The sequence below is a fragment of the Astyanax mexicanus genome, chromosome 1 (genome assembly GCF_023375975.1).
Source record: "Astyanax mexicanus isolate ESR-SI-001 chromosome 1, AstMex3_surface, whole genome shotgun sequence".
In the NCBI taxonomy this organism is placed as follows: Eukaryota; Metazoa; Chordata; class Actinopteri; order Characiformes; family Acestrorhamphidae; genus Astyanax; species Astyanax mexicanus.
Window position 1 is genome coordinate 14,195,916 of NC_064408.1, and position 15,796 is coordinate 14,211,711.

The 15,796-nt window shown below is 35.9% G+C and overlaps 1 protein-coding gene across 6 annotated transcripts in view; it reads left to right on the plus strand.

The window, feature by feature from the left end:
- Positions 1–15,796, plus strand: part of p2rx1 (purinergic receptor P2X, ligand-gated ion channel, 1) — a 51,269-nt gene that overhangs the window by 27,314 nt on the left and 8,159 nt on the right. For 5 of the 6 annotated variants that reach the window (XR_007427920.1, XR_002649428.2, XR_007427908.1 and 2 more), the window contains exons 3-9: positions 1,320–1,391; positions 5,384–5,456; positions 7,900–7,987; positions 9,464–9,544; positions 12,226–12,367; positions 14,423–14,556; positions 15,691–15,781. Coding sequence is in view for 2 of the 6 variants with exons in the window: in XM_022665771.2 (XP_022521492.2) it covers positions 1,320–1,391; positions 5,384–5,456; positions 7,900–7,987; positions 9,464–9,544; positions 12,226–12,367; positions 14,423–14,556; positions 15,691–15,781 (681 nt within the window). In the remaining 4 variants the exon portion in view is untranslated. The remainder of the gene's footprint in view (positions 1–1,319; positions 1,392–5,383; positions 5,457–7,899; positions 7,988–9,463; positions 9,545–12,225; positions 12,368–14,422; positions 14,557–15,690; positions 15,782–15,796) is intronic. The other variant, XR_002649429.2, reaches the window with a different exon arrangement.

The window sequence follows — 15,796 nt, forward strand, 5'->3', positions numbered from 1 at the left end:
ATCCACTCTAACTCATTCCAAAGGTTCTATTGGGTTGAGATCAGGACTTTCTCATCCTTGTCTTTATGGACTTTGCTTTGTGTACTGGTGCACAATCATGTTTGAACAAAAGGGAATTGACCTCAGACTGTTCCCACAAAGTTGGAACCATGAAATTATCCAACTCCCAAATCTCTTGGTATGTTGAAGCATAAAGAGTTAGTTTCGTTGGAACTAAGCATCTGAGCCAAATTCCTAAAAAACAACCCCACATAATGATCCCCCCTCCACCTAACTTTACACTTGGCACAATGCAGTCAGACAAGTATTATTCTCCCAGCACAACATGAATATGAAAACAGCATGAATAAGCTGCTAAATTATATATTTTTTATTATGATTTATGGATGTTATCGATTGAAAAAAATATCATCCACGGCCAGGCTTAGTTCTTGTTTAAGATATCAACCCATAATACAGTGCCCTCCATAATTATTGACACCCCTAGATAGAATGTTTTAAAAGCCTTAAAATAAAAGAAAAAAAGCAACCTTCAACTCAAGCGAATAAAAAAAAAAAAAAAAAAAAAACTAACAAATATGTATTTTTCATAAAATGACCTGTTTTACAATAATTGGCACCCTTAAGAGTTTCTTGGAAATAAATGAATTTGAACCATTTATGTAATTTTTTCTGTAGTTTCTAAAGTGGATTAAAGTATCTAGAAACCTTTAATCAGATATTCATCACTTTCTGTTTCCCTGGGGTATAAATATCGTCGCTCTCCTATGAAAAACACTTATCTCCTTTTTTGTCGATTTTTAGTCTACTACATAATTAGACTACAGACTAACTGTCCCTTATATTGTGCCAAAATGTCTTTATGAACGGACCAATAGAAACTCTTCAAAATGACCTGAAATAAACTCTTTTTACATTGACTTCCATTGAAAGTTTAGAAGGTTTTTTCTCTCTCCTGTAAAGTTGCTGTTTTGGAGATAAGGGTTTTTCATTGGACAGCGACGAGATGGTGTAACACAGAGACCCATTTCTCTTACTCTCACTAAGCATGTGCCAGTAATTCAGTAATTGTGGCACACATAATTTCATAAAAAAATATTTATTTCTTAATGTGTGATTTTTTCCCCACCAAATAAAGACACTTGAATTAAAATTAAGATTAAGATTTTTCTCTTTTTTTGCATTGCTGTTCTGTATTATAAAAAATTATAATTTATAATAAGCAAAAGAACACTTCTCAAACAGGGGTTCCAATAATTATGAAGGGGGCTGTAAGTCTGAACCTTCTCATCTCTTTTATCTGTCTCTTTTTTTTAAAGGGTGCTGAGTCTTTTGTCGTGATGACGAACTTCATCATCACTGTGGGACAGACGCAGAGCACGTGCCCAGAGGTAAGAATGTTATCATGGTGTAAAAAGGCCAGAAAGGCCCGAGAAACTTATAGACTCACAGCGATTATTGAGAAAATTCACAATCTCCCATTAAGATATGTAGAAAATATACAGTAAGCTGTAAATAAAACAGAACCAGTAGATAAATGATGGTGTACACTGACCAAAAATGATGCATAAAATTTACATAAAAAAAGTTTTGCAACTTTCTCCATTTGCTTTTTTTTAAGTTAATTTAATTTCAGATCAATTTAAGTAACTTCAACTCGGTTTCAAGACTTAAATGTTAAATAGAGTAAATAAGTGAACTGAACTTCTGTCAATCATTTCTTTTAGTAAACTTTACTTCATTTATTTCTGCTGAATCCATCCCTTTTTTTTATTAAACTTAACTAAATTTCTGCATAAAATATTACCTAACTATTAATTAAATTATACAATATTACTGAAATTGAAATATTTTTAGTTAAAACACACATTCAAATATTTACATAATCGCAAAGATTTATTTTGTAAACAGTGCATGTCTCACTGTCTCAACACATGGATGGCACGTAATACATTCTTTTTAGTATACTAAACAAAATGTATTACATGCCATCCATGTGTTGATACAGTGTAATATGTGTGTTTTAACTAAAAATATTTATATTTCAGGAATTATAATATATTATGTATCATAAACTAGTTCAATAATATTGTATAAATTGAGTAATTGTAATTAGGTAATATTGTATGCAGAAATTAAGTAAAGGTTACTTAAAGAAATTATTGATTTAGCAAAAATAAAAATAGTAAATGTCACGCCCCTGCCCTGTTTTCCCTGTGTTTCTCATCTCCCTGTCTGTTCCCCAGTAATTTTCCACTTACCTGTGTTAATTTGTAGCTCCGCCCCTTATTAATCAGTCCCCAGGTGTTACCTGTTCCCTTTCCCACCTTGTGTCTGTATTTAAGCTCTATGCGTTTCTGTTTAGTTTGTATTCAGTTTATACTTCAAGTTCCTGTTTGGTTTATTGTTTGTGTGTTTTCTGTTCTTTAATAAATGATTACTTGCGTGTGCGTCCGCTCTCCTCGTCTGTCCTTTCACTCAACGTGACAGTAAAGTTTAATAAAAGAAAGGATTGACTGAGGTTCAGTTCACTTATTCACTCTATGCAACATTTAAGTCTTGAGACCGAGTAGAAGTTACTTAAATTGATCTGAAATTAAATTTACTTTAAAAAAAGCAAATGCAGAAAGTTGCGAAACCTTTTTAAAATAAATTTTACTCTTCATTTTCTTCAGTGTAGAGCAGTGATGTAGATTAATTTCATATAAAAATTTCCATTCTCACAGTGGAGCAGGAGTTGTGATCTGGAGTGGGTGGTGAAGGCATGCAGAGTCAAGCTCTGTTTAGTTTCTAGGTAAAGGCTAGAGGAGCAGAGGCAGGTTCTGAACAGCAGCACTATGATAAATCAGCATGTTGCTCAACGTAAAAATGCATTGGACAGACTTAGCAAAGATAAACAGTTGGCATAGAGTGTTTAGCATGTTATAGCCTGTTAATGTCAAATTCCATTAGCCAATCACAAGCCGCCAAACAGCCAGAACTAATACCCTGAATTACAGCTCTGAGAAAAATGAAGAGACCACTTCAGTTTCTGAATCAGCTTATCTGATTTAGCTATTTATAGGTATATGATTGAGTAAAATTAATATTGTTGTTTTATTCTATAAACTACATACAACATTTCTCCCAAATTCCTAATGAGAATTTAGTCATTTAGAGCATTTATTTGCAGAAAATGAGAAATGGATGAAATAACAAAAAAGATGCAGAGCTTTCAGACCTCAAATAATGCAAAGAAAACAAGTTCATATTCATAAATAGTCCTGAAATCAATATTTAGTGGAATAACCGTGTTTTTTAATCACAGTTTTCATGCATCTTGGCATGTTCTCCTCCACCAGTCTTATACACTGCTTTTGGATAACTTTATGCCTGCACTCCTGGTGCAACATTCAAGCAGTTCAGTTTGGTTTGATGGCTGGTGATCATCCATCTTTCTCTTGATTATATTCCAAAGGTTTTCAATTTGGTAAAATCAAAGAAACTCATTGTTTCTAAGTGCTCTCATATTTTTTCAGAGCTGTATATGTTTTAGATTCATCAGAATAGATTTTTTTATTACAGTTTACAAACCTTTACATAAGACTACTAGCAGGTAAATATGTGTCTACTCTAGAAGGACACAATAACAATACTGTATTCTCTGTTAATATGTCAGCTACAGCACATACTGTAAAAATCTCCTCAGCTTCAGCTCACTCATCAACATGCAAAGGTTAGCCCTGCAACTCATTTAAATAAAGGGTAACACCCAGGTAATCAAATGTAGATATGCAAGTTATGTGATGGAATGTCTGACACTCAACATCTGCTGTCACACAGCTCTCCACATATATTAACATAGGTTAATACGTAACATCTACTTACATTAATTTAGTACTTTATTTAAGTGAACGTTTAACTAGCAAAGATGCTTGTGAATATACCTACACCGATGTGCATGGTAGTCTGTAAGTGAGGTGTGTTCAGGTAGATTTCTGGTGTATTGCTATCTTGGCAAGCAAAAACACAGGTGCGCCACTGACTAATTAGAACCCTGACAAGAGTCACCTGTCAGACGTTCATTGCTATCTTGACTATGCAGGCACGCCATGCGTACACCCCATGTGCTAAGCACGTGCTGCAGTGTGCAAAATAGGGTTGAATGTATTTTAAGATCTTTTTAGAAAAATCAAGTGATTTTAATATCATAATGACAATAAGAATGCATAGTGAAATTCTAAATCACTAAAAAGTATCAAATTAAACTAAATTACAACTGACCAAAGTCAAATTGTATTGTTTATAAGGAGAAAACTGAAAAAATGCTGCATTCATGAGTAATTAAAGCTCCAAAATAGAAAAGAGAAAGAGAAGAGAAAATAGAACAAATTAAATAATTTAAATGAAAAGACAGAATAGTTTATACTGAATATGTGAAAATGGTCAGTCCTGATGCTGCCTGTCTGCTAAAAAAGAATCCAATTCCCAGCATGCACTCACACCGGACTTTCCTGACTCTGCTGATTACATGATGCTACAGTGTTTCTGCTCCCCCAGCTACTGATTGTTTCCACCTGGCCTGTCTAGCATAAATACCCCTCTGTTTGCTCTGTTCCCTGCCGTTTATGGAACCTAGTTATCTTGCTATTCTACAATGCTCTTTCTTTGTTTATTGCCTTTTTTTACCAACCTGTTTTTGATTCCAACTCTCGATTTCTCTATGTCTTGCTCTCTCTGTTGTTTATTATGTTGCCAACCATTTTTGTATTTTTGACTCTTCTTTTGCCTTTGCGCTCTCTTTACTGGATTTACCGTGTACAAAACTGTTTTGCCTGTCTACGCTCCAGTATGTTATTTATATACTATTCTTCCATTTTGTTACTGCCCCTGCCTGCCCCTAACTACTCTTGTAAGCCTAGCCTATTTGTTAGTAAACTGTGTGATTTGTATCTGCGAGTGTCTGTCTTGTGTCTGGGCAGCATGACAAAAATGTTCAGTGTTTAATAAATATTTTTTTAGTAATAAACAATAAAGCTAGTTGTTGTTTTGTAAAGGATATTTCTTTGAAAAAAATATATATTTACAAAAACAGACAAAAAATATATTTAGTCTGTTGAAATCATGCAAGGGTAAATAAAGTAAATAATTAAAATGGATAAAAGATTGTATTTGGTATTCAGCCTTCTGCCAAATGTTACATTTTAGTGCATAATTTTAGAGTAGAAATTCTCTCTGGGCAGTAGAGTCAGTTACTCCAACAAAAGCAGAATTACTTTTTTTTATTTTTTGTTCTTGATTTCAGAAAAAAAAACTATGAATTAGCAGATGTACATTTCCTTTTGTCTGTTTTATGTAGATGCTGATGCAGTAATTGTGTGTATTGTATGTATTTTTGTTTTAGCTGCCAGATGGAAAGAATACGTGCCATTCGGATGAAGACTGCAAGAAGGGCGAATTTAAACGTACGGGCAACGGTAAAGCTCTAACCACTTCTTTACAGGACTCGCCGGCGCACTGCAGACGTCTTACATTACTAACAGTTTCCTACTGCAGACCCACTAACCCACTCACACCTGCATGCAGCGCACCTGGACTTCACATCATAAACTGTACACTGTTGAGCCATGGGATAGCAGTATGTGAATTGAACACGGCTTGGGAAAATATCTACACTTGTATGTATGTTCTGAGGTGTTATCTTGTGAGTAAGGCCAGCATGCTAATGGCAAGGCTATGTAAATTATCAGAGTTTGAGAAGGGTCTGATAGTGGGTGCCTGATGTTGTGCGAGCATTTAACATTGATCTACACTACACTACACTAGTATGACATGTGTACCAGGAATATGTCATAGAAGGCATCACCACCCTCAGTGGACAGTGCAGTGGGTCCTTTACATTTGCATTTATGGCATTTAGCTGCCTTACAAGGTTATCACTGGCAGGTAATGGTGTTATCCACTGCCCACACCAACCATAGTGATCATACTGATCATCACTGGTGGTGTCTGGCTATAAATGATTATCTGAACAAGCAAGCAACCATGAAGTCTGAGAAATCATATTCACATTCAGAGCAGGAGACCCCACACACAAATCAGTGCAGTGTTCTTTGGCTTTTTTGGGGCGTGGCAAAAGTCATATAACATGTCAGTGTAATTCCCACAGTCAGGGTTCACTAATCTGAAGAATACAGGACACGCTGCAGAGCACAGACCCAACTTTTAACTCATCCATAAAGAGAATAAAGAATAAAAAAACATTGCTGTTCCCTTAAACGAGCTGCTGGTGTATCTTCACAGTGTGAACACGCAGGTCAGTATCCTCCTTGTGCTGAGACGCACAAAAGCGCCGCACTGTTAAGACACGAACGCGCCAAAGTCAGAGCTCACCCGGCTCTAACAAGCAGTGTAAATATTACTAACTCCATTACTACCTGAATTATTAATCATTCTATCAATTTTTAGTGTAATGGTGTTCCTTACCTCTAACAGGTAATGGTTCAATTAGGATAATTTACTCAGTTTTATATATATATATATATATATATATATATATATATATATATATATATATATATAAATACTTGTTTAAACTTCTTTTAATGTTTCACTACTTTGACCAACATATAAAACAATAGTTTTATATAACATTGCGATGTTGCTTTACTGTAGTTTTAGTTTTTGCAGGGGGTGGTTGCAAATATGTGAGATGAACCATTTTCATATTATATGTTGATTACACTGATTCAAAAGTCAAGCAGAAGAAGTTTCATACTGAAAATAATACTATTTTTTCTAGATCTTTAAACTTTAACAGGAGGGTTAATAGAATTAGTACACGCCTTTTTCGCGTTTAGAGCCAAACAAAGCATAATTTTTGCGTCCACTGGTCCACAATTGACCAGTGCGCTATAGAACACTAATATAGGAGCCTATGTTACATATGATGAAAAAGTTTGGATTTTGACCTCTTTAAAGTGCTACGTGCGTGTAGCCTGAGTCTACCTCATAACCTTATCTTTTATCTTTTTACACTGCAGAATGTTATCTTTGTTGTGTCAAACCTCACATTTGGATAATACCTACATATTTACATGATGTTGATTACAGCATCACTGTTCACACCTCACAAAACTTCTGAAACTTGAGCATTTCATGGATAAAGATCTCATTTCCATTACAAATAAAACCCTGCAAACAACACAGAGTAGTCATCCCATACGCAGACATACTGTATGCAAACACTGAGCTGAAGAGACTTCATTGTTATTCATATTTACATAAGTAGACACGCCACAAAGAGACACACCATGTTTACCTAAGGAGTCTGGGCTTTACGGAGCGCGCTGCAGAATCAACAGTCTCTAACTGATCTCAGCAAACAGAAACTGGCCTGCTGACAGTACACACCAACAGTATTCAGAACCAGGGTTTTAGATTCAATATCAAATTTGAGTTAGAAGGCACTAATTTAGCGGTGTATAGGCAAATCTTCAACCCTGCACTGTGCAGCTTGATTTAGGGCTGGTAGTTGTGTCGTTGCTATCGTAACGACGGGAAAAGTATTCCCTGAACAGCTCGAAAATGTGCAAAAAGGCATTTAATTAATCTTAATTAATCCTGGGTGCGTTTTGGGTGTTCTCATTAAATAAGGGTAGTAATAGGAGTCAAATTGATCCCAGTGCATTAGGATTGTTAAAGATGCCAGACAACATAGGATAAATATTAATTTAATACCTGCTAAAGCACGTACTTGTCTGTGTTTGTGTGTGTGCATGCATTTCATATTATCTTTTCTTGCTTCCTCCTGCATGAAGCCAAAGTTTTTAATGTTGTACTGAATCTGGTCTGGACTGTGTTCTAATCTTTTCGAGTCTTCTCCCTCCACTTGCTGTTCCTGTGCTCCCTTTCTCTCAGGGGAAATGACGGGAAAGTGTGTGAACACAACCAACACGTGTGAGATCATGTCCTGGTGTCCTGTAGAAGACGACCGCCAAATACCAGAGTAGGACATTTCTGTTTTATGGATGATACTCTATTCTAACTTACAGGGGTTGGACAATGAAACTGAAACACCTGTTATTTTAGTGTGGGAGGTTTCATGCCTAAATTGGAGCAGCCTGGTGGCCAATCTTCATTAATTACACATTGCACCAGTAAGAGCAGAGTGTGAAGGTTCAATTAGCAGGGTAAGAGCGCAGTTCTGCTCTAAATATTGCAATGCACACAACATTATGAGTGACATACCAGAGTTCAAAAGAGGACAAATTTTTGTTGCCTGTCTTGCTGGCGCATCTGTGACCAAGACAGCAAGTCTTTGTGATGCATCAAGAGCCACGGTATCCAGGGTAATGTCAGCATACCACCAAGAGGGAGCAACCACATCCAACAGGATTAACTGTGGATGCTGTAAGAGGAAACTGTCTGAAAGGGATGTTCGGGTGCTAACCTGGATTGTATCCAAAAAAAAAACATAAAACCACAGCTGATCAAATCACGGCAGAATTCAATGTGCACCTCAACTCTCCTGTTTCCACCAGAACTGTCCGTCACCACAATAAATTATTGTGGTCTAAAACCAGGTGTTTCAGTTTCATTGTCCAACCCCTGTACATGGGAATAAGACTTTAATTATATAGGGCCCTTTTTGTCACACCTTAGCCTGTGTCTGTCTTGTGTTTTTTCCTCTTTTGGTTTTATATGCTTCTGCCCTTTGTTTTCCTGTCTTGTGTTCCCAGCCATGTGCTTTTTTAAGCACATGGCCTTGTTTTGTTACTGTCTTGTCTCCACCCAAGCCCCGCCCTAGCTATTAGTGTTGTCACCTTGTGTCTTGTTTGTAACCACGCCCCCTTGTTACTGGTCCCAGGTGTTCCTCACCCTCCTTGTGTATTTTAGCACCTTTGTTTCTGTGTTTTTGAGTCTTTTGTGTGCTACTATGCTGTTTGCATGTCAAGTTTGTTTTTTGATGCTAGTATTATTGATTTTGTAAATCTGATTTCTTTTTTGTTTTTGTTTTTGTTAATTAGTTTCCAAGTGTTGTTTATTGTGTTTCTTGCATACCGGTGTTTGTTTTCTGTTTTGCTTTTGTTCATCCAGTTTCAAACATTTTAATATCTGAATTTATGTCCATCCTCTTATCCTTCCTATGTGACACTATCGTACACAATGCTGGTTGCTATCTTACATCCTGCCAACAGTCATTTTTTTACGCCTTGCGCCCACACCATTAAGACAGCATCAGAGTTTAGGAATAGATCTACACTTTGTGGTGTGGTGGTGTGGAAGTGAGGTGTGTTCAGGTAAATTTCTGGCATGTTTTTATCTTGGTGGCAGGAAATACAGATGCGCTTCTGACTGATTAAAACCCTGAAAAAATTTTATTTATTGTAAATTGTATTGTATTGTGTGTGCAAATGTTAATACTCTATCTCTCTCTCTCTCTCTCTCTCTCTCTCTCTTTCATTTTCTCTCGTGTTCTCAGTCCTCCACTTCTCCTAGCAGCTGAGAACTACACACTCTTCATCAAGAACTCCATCACCTTCCCCGAGTTTAATGTAGTCAGGTACTGTGAGAGTGTTGTACTGTATATATTGATTTTTTTTAAGGGACAGTTTGTCTGTTCAAATTATGTAGTAAACTAAAAATCGACAAAAATGGAGAGAAGTGTTTTTCATAGGACAGCAACAATATGCATTAGCATCAAATAATGTATTTAAAAAGCAAGATTCACTATATTCGTTGAGTAAAAGCTTATGTTAATATTTACCTTTCCTGGTCTAAGGTGTTTTATAAAGTTTTTTTTTTTATGGAGTAGTTATGGTATGTAGACATTAGGTCCTTAAACTAAACTGGCAGACATCTGTTCCATAGATTAGCACTGTAATAAAGTATTATTAGTAATAAGCAGTAAAGAGACAGGCCTAGTAAAGGACAGTGATGTAAATGAGATTGAGTATGGTGGTCCTTATATTAATGCAATGTTTTTTATTTGCTAAAAGTAACATGCAGGACTGTTACTATAATTGTCTCCAATTACATACAGAGCTGTGAAAAAGTATTTGTTTTTGCTCTTTTATCATACTTACATTTTCAGATTAATGGACACATTTTAATATCAGGCAAAGATAACATGACTTAATATAACAAGCATTTTTAAAAAAAATATTTGTTCTTTTTTATTAGTGAATCATTAACACTGACCTTAACTGAGGCAAGTGAGACCTGCAGTTCTTTAAATGTTGTTCTGGGTTCTTTTGTGACCTCCTGGATGAGTTGTTCATGCTCTTTTGGAGTCATTTTGGTCAGCTGGACACTCCTGGGAGGGTTCCCCAGTGTTCCATGTTTTCTCCATAAGTGAATAATAGCTCTCACTGTGGTCCGCTGTGAGTCCCAAAGCTTTAGAAATGACTTTGTAACCTTTTCCAGACTGATAGATGATCAATGACTTAACAATGTTTTGCCATCTGTTTTTGAATGTATGTAGATCACAGCATAATGTGTTGCTTTTATCTGCTTCATGTTATCAGACATGTTTTATTTAGATGATTTAAGTGATTCTTCAGTGATTCTACAGGTCTGGCAGTAATCAGGCCTGGTTGTGGTTGGTAGAGAAATTGAATTCAGCTTTCCAAAAAGTGTAGTTAATCACAGTTAATTAATGGGCAATTACTTTCTCACAGATTCATGTTGGATTGGATAGATTTTTTCCCTTAAAAAATCATTTAAAAACATTTTTTTATATATTTACTCAAGTTATGTGTCTGATATTAAGTTGGGTTTGTTAATGTAATTTAAAAATGTAAGTATGACAGAAAAAGCAAAAATAAAGGAAATATGTAAGGGGACAAATACAGTGGCTGGCAAAAGTATTCATACCCCTTGAACTTTTCCACATTTTGTCACCTTACCACCACAAACCTAAATGTATTTTATTGTGATTTTAGGTGATAGACAAACACAAAGTACTACATAGCTGTGAAGTGGAATAAAATTATGGTTTTCAAAATTTGTATCAAATAAAAATCTGAAAAAGTATCAAAAATATTCATCCCCCTACATCAATAGTAGAGCCACCATTCGCTGCAATTACAGCTGAATGTGCTTTGTGGTTTGTCTCTACCACCTTTTCACATCTAGAGACAGAGTTTTTTGCCCCATTCTTCTTTATAAAACAGCTCAAACTTAGCCAGGTTGGATTGAGAGCTTCTGTGAACAGCAATTTTCACGCCTTGCCACAGAAGCTCAGCACTCATCTCTGGCCAACTTCCCTGTCCCTGCTAAAGAAAAGCATCCCCACAGCATGATGCTGCCACCATCACGTTTCACATTTGGAATGCTGCATGCAGCATGATGAGCACCTCTTATGTTTTTCTTTCAACAGTGGCTTTCTTCTTGCCACTCTTCTATAAAGGTCAGATTTGTGGTTGTCCTGTTGACAGATTCTTCCACCTGAGCTGTGGATTTCTGCAGCTCCTCCAGAGTGACCATAGGCCTCTTGGCTGCTTCTCTGACCAGTGCTCTCCTTGCTCGATCTGTGAGTTTGAGGGGACAGCCATGTTTCGTTAGGTTTGCAGTTGTAGAATACATTTTCTATTTGTGGATGATGGATTGAACAGTGCTCCTTGAGATGCTCAAAGCTTGAGATATGTTTTATAACTGAACCCTGCAACTTTATCACTGACTTGTGAGTTCCTTGGTCTTCATGATGCTGTTTGTTCACTAGTGTTCTCTAATGAACCATTAAGACCTTTACAAAACAGCTGTATTTATACTGAGAATAAATTACACACAGCTGGACTCTTTTAATTTGTTCAGTGACTTCTGAAGGCAGTTGACTGCACTGGATTTTATGTAGGGGGTTTCGAGTAAAAGGGGCTACATACCATTTGCACATTATACTTTTCAGATTTTTATTTTATACAAATGTTCATTTCATAATTATGTGCTATGTTGTGTTGGTTTATCACTTAAAATGTCTATAAAATACATTTAAGTTAGTGGTTGTAAGGTGACAAAATGTGAAGAAGTTAAAGGGGTATGAATACTTTTTTTCAAACCACTGTACTTTTTCACATATCTATATAGGCAGGTGGTTTTATTGTTATGGCTGATTTGTATACTGTGATTAGAAAGATTTTTACTAACAGAGCTTCCTAAATGCTCTGCTCTTCTGAGGTCCAATACACAACTACGACCCAAAGAAGATCTGACATTTGAGAAAAACTCACGTTTGTCTCTCTGCAGGAGTAACCTGGTGGAAGGAGTTGATCAGAATTACATCAAAACCTGTATGTTTCATCCAGAGAAGGATCCACTGTGTCCCATCTTTAAACTGGGAGATATTGCCCAGTACTCCGGCTTCAACTTCACTCAGATAGCTCAAGGGGTAGGTCATATTCTCTCTTTTATACACACACACACACACACACACACACACACACACACACACACACACACACACACACACACACATACCATGTTCTCAGTGGATTTGCAGTTTGCCCTCATTTCTCAGGGATTTCCTGATTAGCCGCAGTTCACTGTAAGCTTGGCTTTGATGTGCGTCCATTTGAATAATATAGTCATAAACACATTTCCACTTCACTCTCCACCGTGAAGATTTGCCTCACTTCCTTTCACGGGCTACTGGTGTCAAAAGTATTGTGCATATATGTGCATCCTTTTTTGGATGTAGACCAGCCTGAGACATGAAATCAAATTGGTTGAGCTGAGTGATATGACATCAATCAGTATCACATGGGACTGGGCAGTATGATACAAATTTATAAAAAAAAAAATTAAAGACATTTACATTGTCAGTGAAAAGTTTGGGCACATCTTAAATTCTGAGTTTTTTCATTATTTTAAAATTTTCTTTTGCACTGTAGATTACTACCAGAGGTGGAAAAAGTACTGAAAAATTGTAATGAAGTAAAAGTACCTTTACTTTGCTAAAATTCTACTCAAGTAAAAGTAAAAGTACCCATCTAAAAATCTACTCGAGTAAAAGTAAAAAAGTACTCAATTTAAAATGTAATTTGAGTAAAAGTTACATAGTTACTTTTATTTATTTGAGGTAAAAAGTACAACAAATCATAAATTAAATAATTATTCAATTAAATAATTTGGATCTTTCAGGCAGTATTTGTTCAGACCACCCCATAAAGCATTTTTAAGAACAAGTGGTATAGGTTTCTATGATCCATTTTTTTCTTTACTGTTAAAAAGTTATGGTCATATAGGTGACTATAAACCGTATTTTTATAGTTTTACAGTTTATTATTATTTTTTATGACTATTTACATGTTTTTTTAACATTCAAGCAGATGTTCCTAATAAAAACTTAAGGTATTATCATTAAAAACATATCGATGGGTAGCATAACTCGACAGAAAACCGGTTCCCCGAGCCGCGCACCCAGACCCCACGACACAATGCTGATTTACACAGCATCTCTCCCGCTAACCGTAATAAACACTGCTGGGAAAAGTTCAGCTGCGCTGCCATGGAGAACAAAACTAATTTTTTTTTTAATTCAGACTATTTGTTTTTTTCCCCAGCATTTTATTTTTCACTCAGTAACGGGTAATTTTCCAATGAAGTGAAGTAAATTACTTGTGTCAAAATGTACTTGAGTAAAATTAAAATTACCTAATTTAAAAACTACTTAAAAAATTACAAATTACTCATAAAATCTACTCGATTACAGTAATGTGAGTAAATGTAATTAGTTACTTTCCACCTCTGATTACTACTAAAGTCATCTAAACTATGAAGAACAACATATGAAATGATTTAGTAATTATTTAGATAATTCTTCGTCTTGGCTGGATGTTCTAGCCACAGTTAGCAGCTAATGCAGCCCGACAGAGCTACACTGAGAAACCCTGAGTGTTCTGGTAAGCTAGGACAATATTACCTTGCGGTTCATCCCACGTAATTTGTTTTAACACTGTAAACACGCAGACTACAGTCCGGTAATGCTTACCTCTGAATGGTGAAAGACCTAGCGCTTAGCGTGGTTATCGGCTAATGCTAATGGTGCTCCAGCAGTGCTAGCCAGGGTTAGCAGCAGCTACAGGCTGATAATACTCACCTCTAAACGGTAAAAGAGAGAGCACTTAGCGTGGTTATTAGCTAATGCTAGTGGTGCTCCAGCAGTGCAAGCCAGGGGTTAGCATCAGGCTACAGGCTGATAATACTCACCTCTAAACAGTGAAAGAACTAGAGCTTCGTGCAGTTAGCGGCTAATGCTAATACTAGTAAACTCCTGTATAATGCTGTACTTTAGGCTTTACTGCTCTATACAACCTGACTGGTAGAATTCATACGTAAGGCACAAAGTATTATAAGGCGCACTGATGATTTTTGGGAAAATTAAAGGATTTTAAGTGCACCTTATAGTGCTAAAAATACAGTACTTACCCATTTTCTCCTGCAGGGTGGAGCTATAGGGATACTGATTGACTGGGAATGTAATCTGGACCTCAGTATCCAAAAATGCATTCCTAAATACAGATTCCACGGCCTTTATGGAAGCTCCAGCGAGGGAGCATCAGTGGGCTACAACTTCAGGTGAGTAAAGGATAAAACCATTTAGATCATTATTCATCATAACATTTTTAATGGTTTATGTGTCACCGTCAATTCACCACCTGGCTACATATGTGACTTCACTTGAATTCTTGAAATTTAAGTTTTATTTATTTATTTTTTTGCTTAGTTGAGTAGTTCTTGCTTCTCATAATCTGTATTAGAACATTCTTCAAATAGAGCTATTCACTGTATACCTGTAACTCTACCTCTTCACTACTTTATGCACAACTGATGCTCTCAAACTTTAACATTAAGAGACAAGAAATTCAAGTAATTAACTCTTGATGAGTTTAGCACAGCTGTTAACTGAAAGTCTGAATTTCAGGTGACTCTAACTCATAAAACTGACTGAGAAAATCCAGCCAAGATGTGCAAAACTGTCTCTATCTAAACAAGAGGTGCTCCTTTGTAGAAGCATGCTTTTAAAAAAATACATGTTTTTCTGCATAGTTTGGGTGAGTTTAGTCTTCATGGTTTAATCTACCATGCAGAACTTTAATTTAAATTTAACTTAAATTTTAATTATGAAAAAAATTTAATACAATAAGATGTGACCAAACTTTTAACTTTTTTTTTTTTAAATAAGAGACCTCTTAAAAATGATGAGTTTCTTTGATTTTACCAAATTGAAAAGCTCTGGAATATAATCAAGAGAAAGATGGATGATCACAAGCCATCAAACCAAACTGAACTGCTTGAATTTTTGCACCAGGAGTGTAAAACATAAAGTTATCCAAAAGCAGTGTGTAAGACTGGTGGAGGAGAACATGCCAAGATGCATGACAACTGTGATTAAAAACCAGGGTTATTCCACCAAATATTGATTTCTGAACTCTTAAAACTTTATGAATATGAACTTGTTTTCTTTGCATTATTTGAGGTTTGAAAGCTCTGCATCTTTTTTGTTATTTCAGCCATTTCTCATTTTCTGCAAATAAATGCTCTAAATGACAATATTTTTATTTGGAATTTGGGAGAAATGTTTTCTGTAGTTTATAGAATAAAACAACAATGTTCATTTTACTCAAACATAAACCTATAAATAGCAAAATCAGAGAAACTGATTCAGAAACTGAAAAGAGCTAATCTACTCAACTCCTATGTGTGTTTCAGAAAGGCTAAATATTACGTGGAGGATAAAGTGGAGAAGAGGACGTTAATGAAGGTGTTTGGGCTGCGTATCGACATCATCGTACACGGACTGGTAAGACCTTCAGCC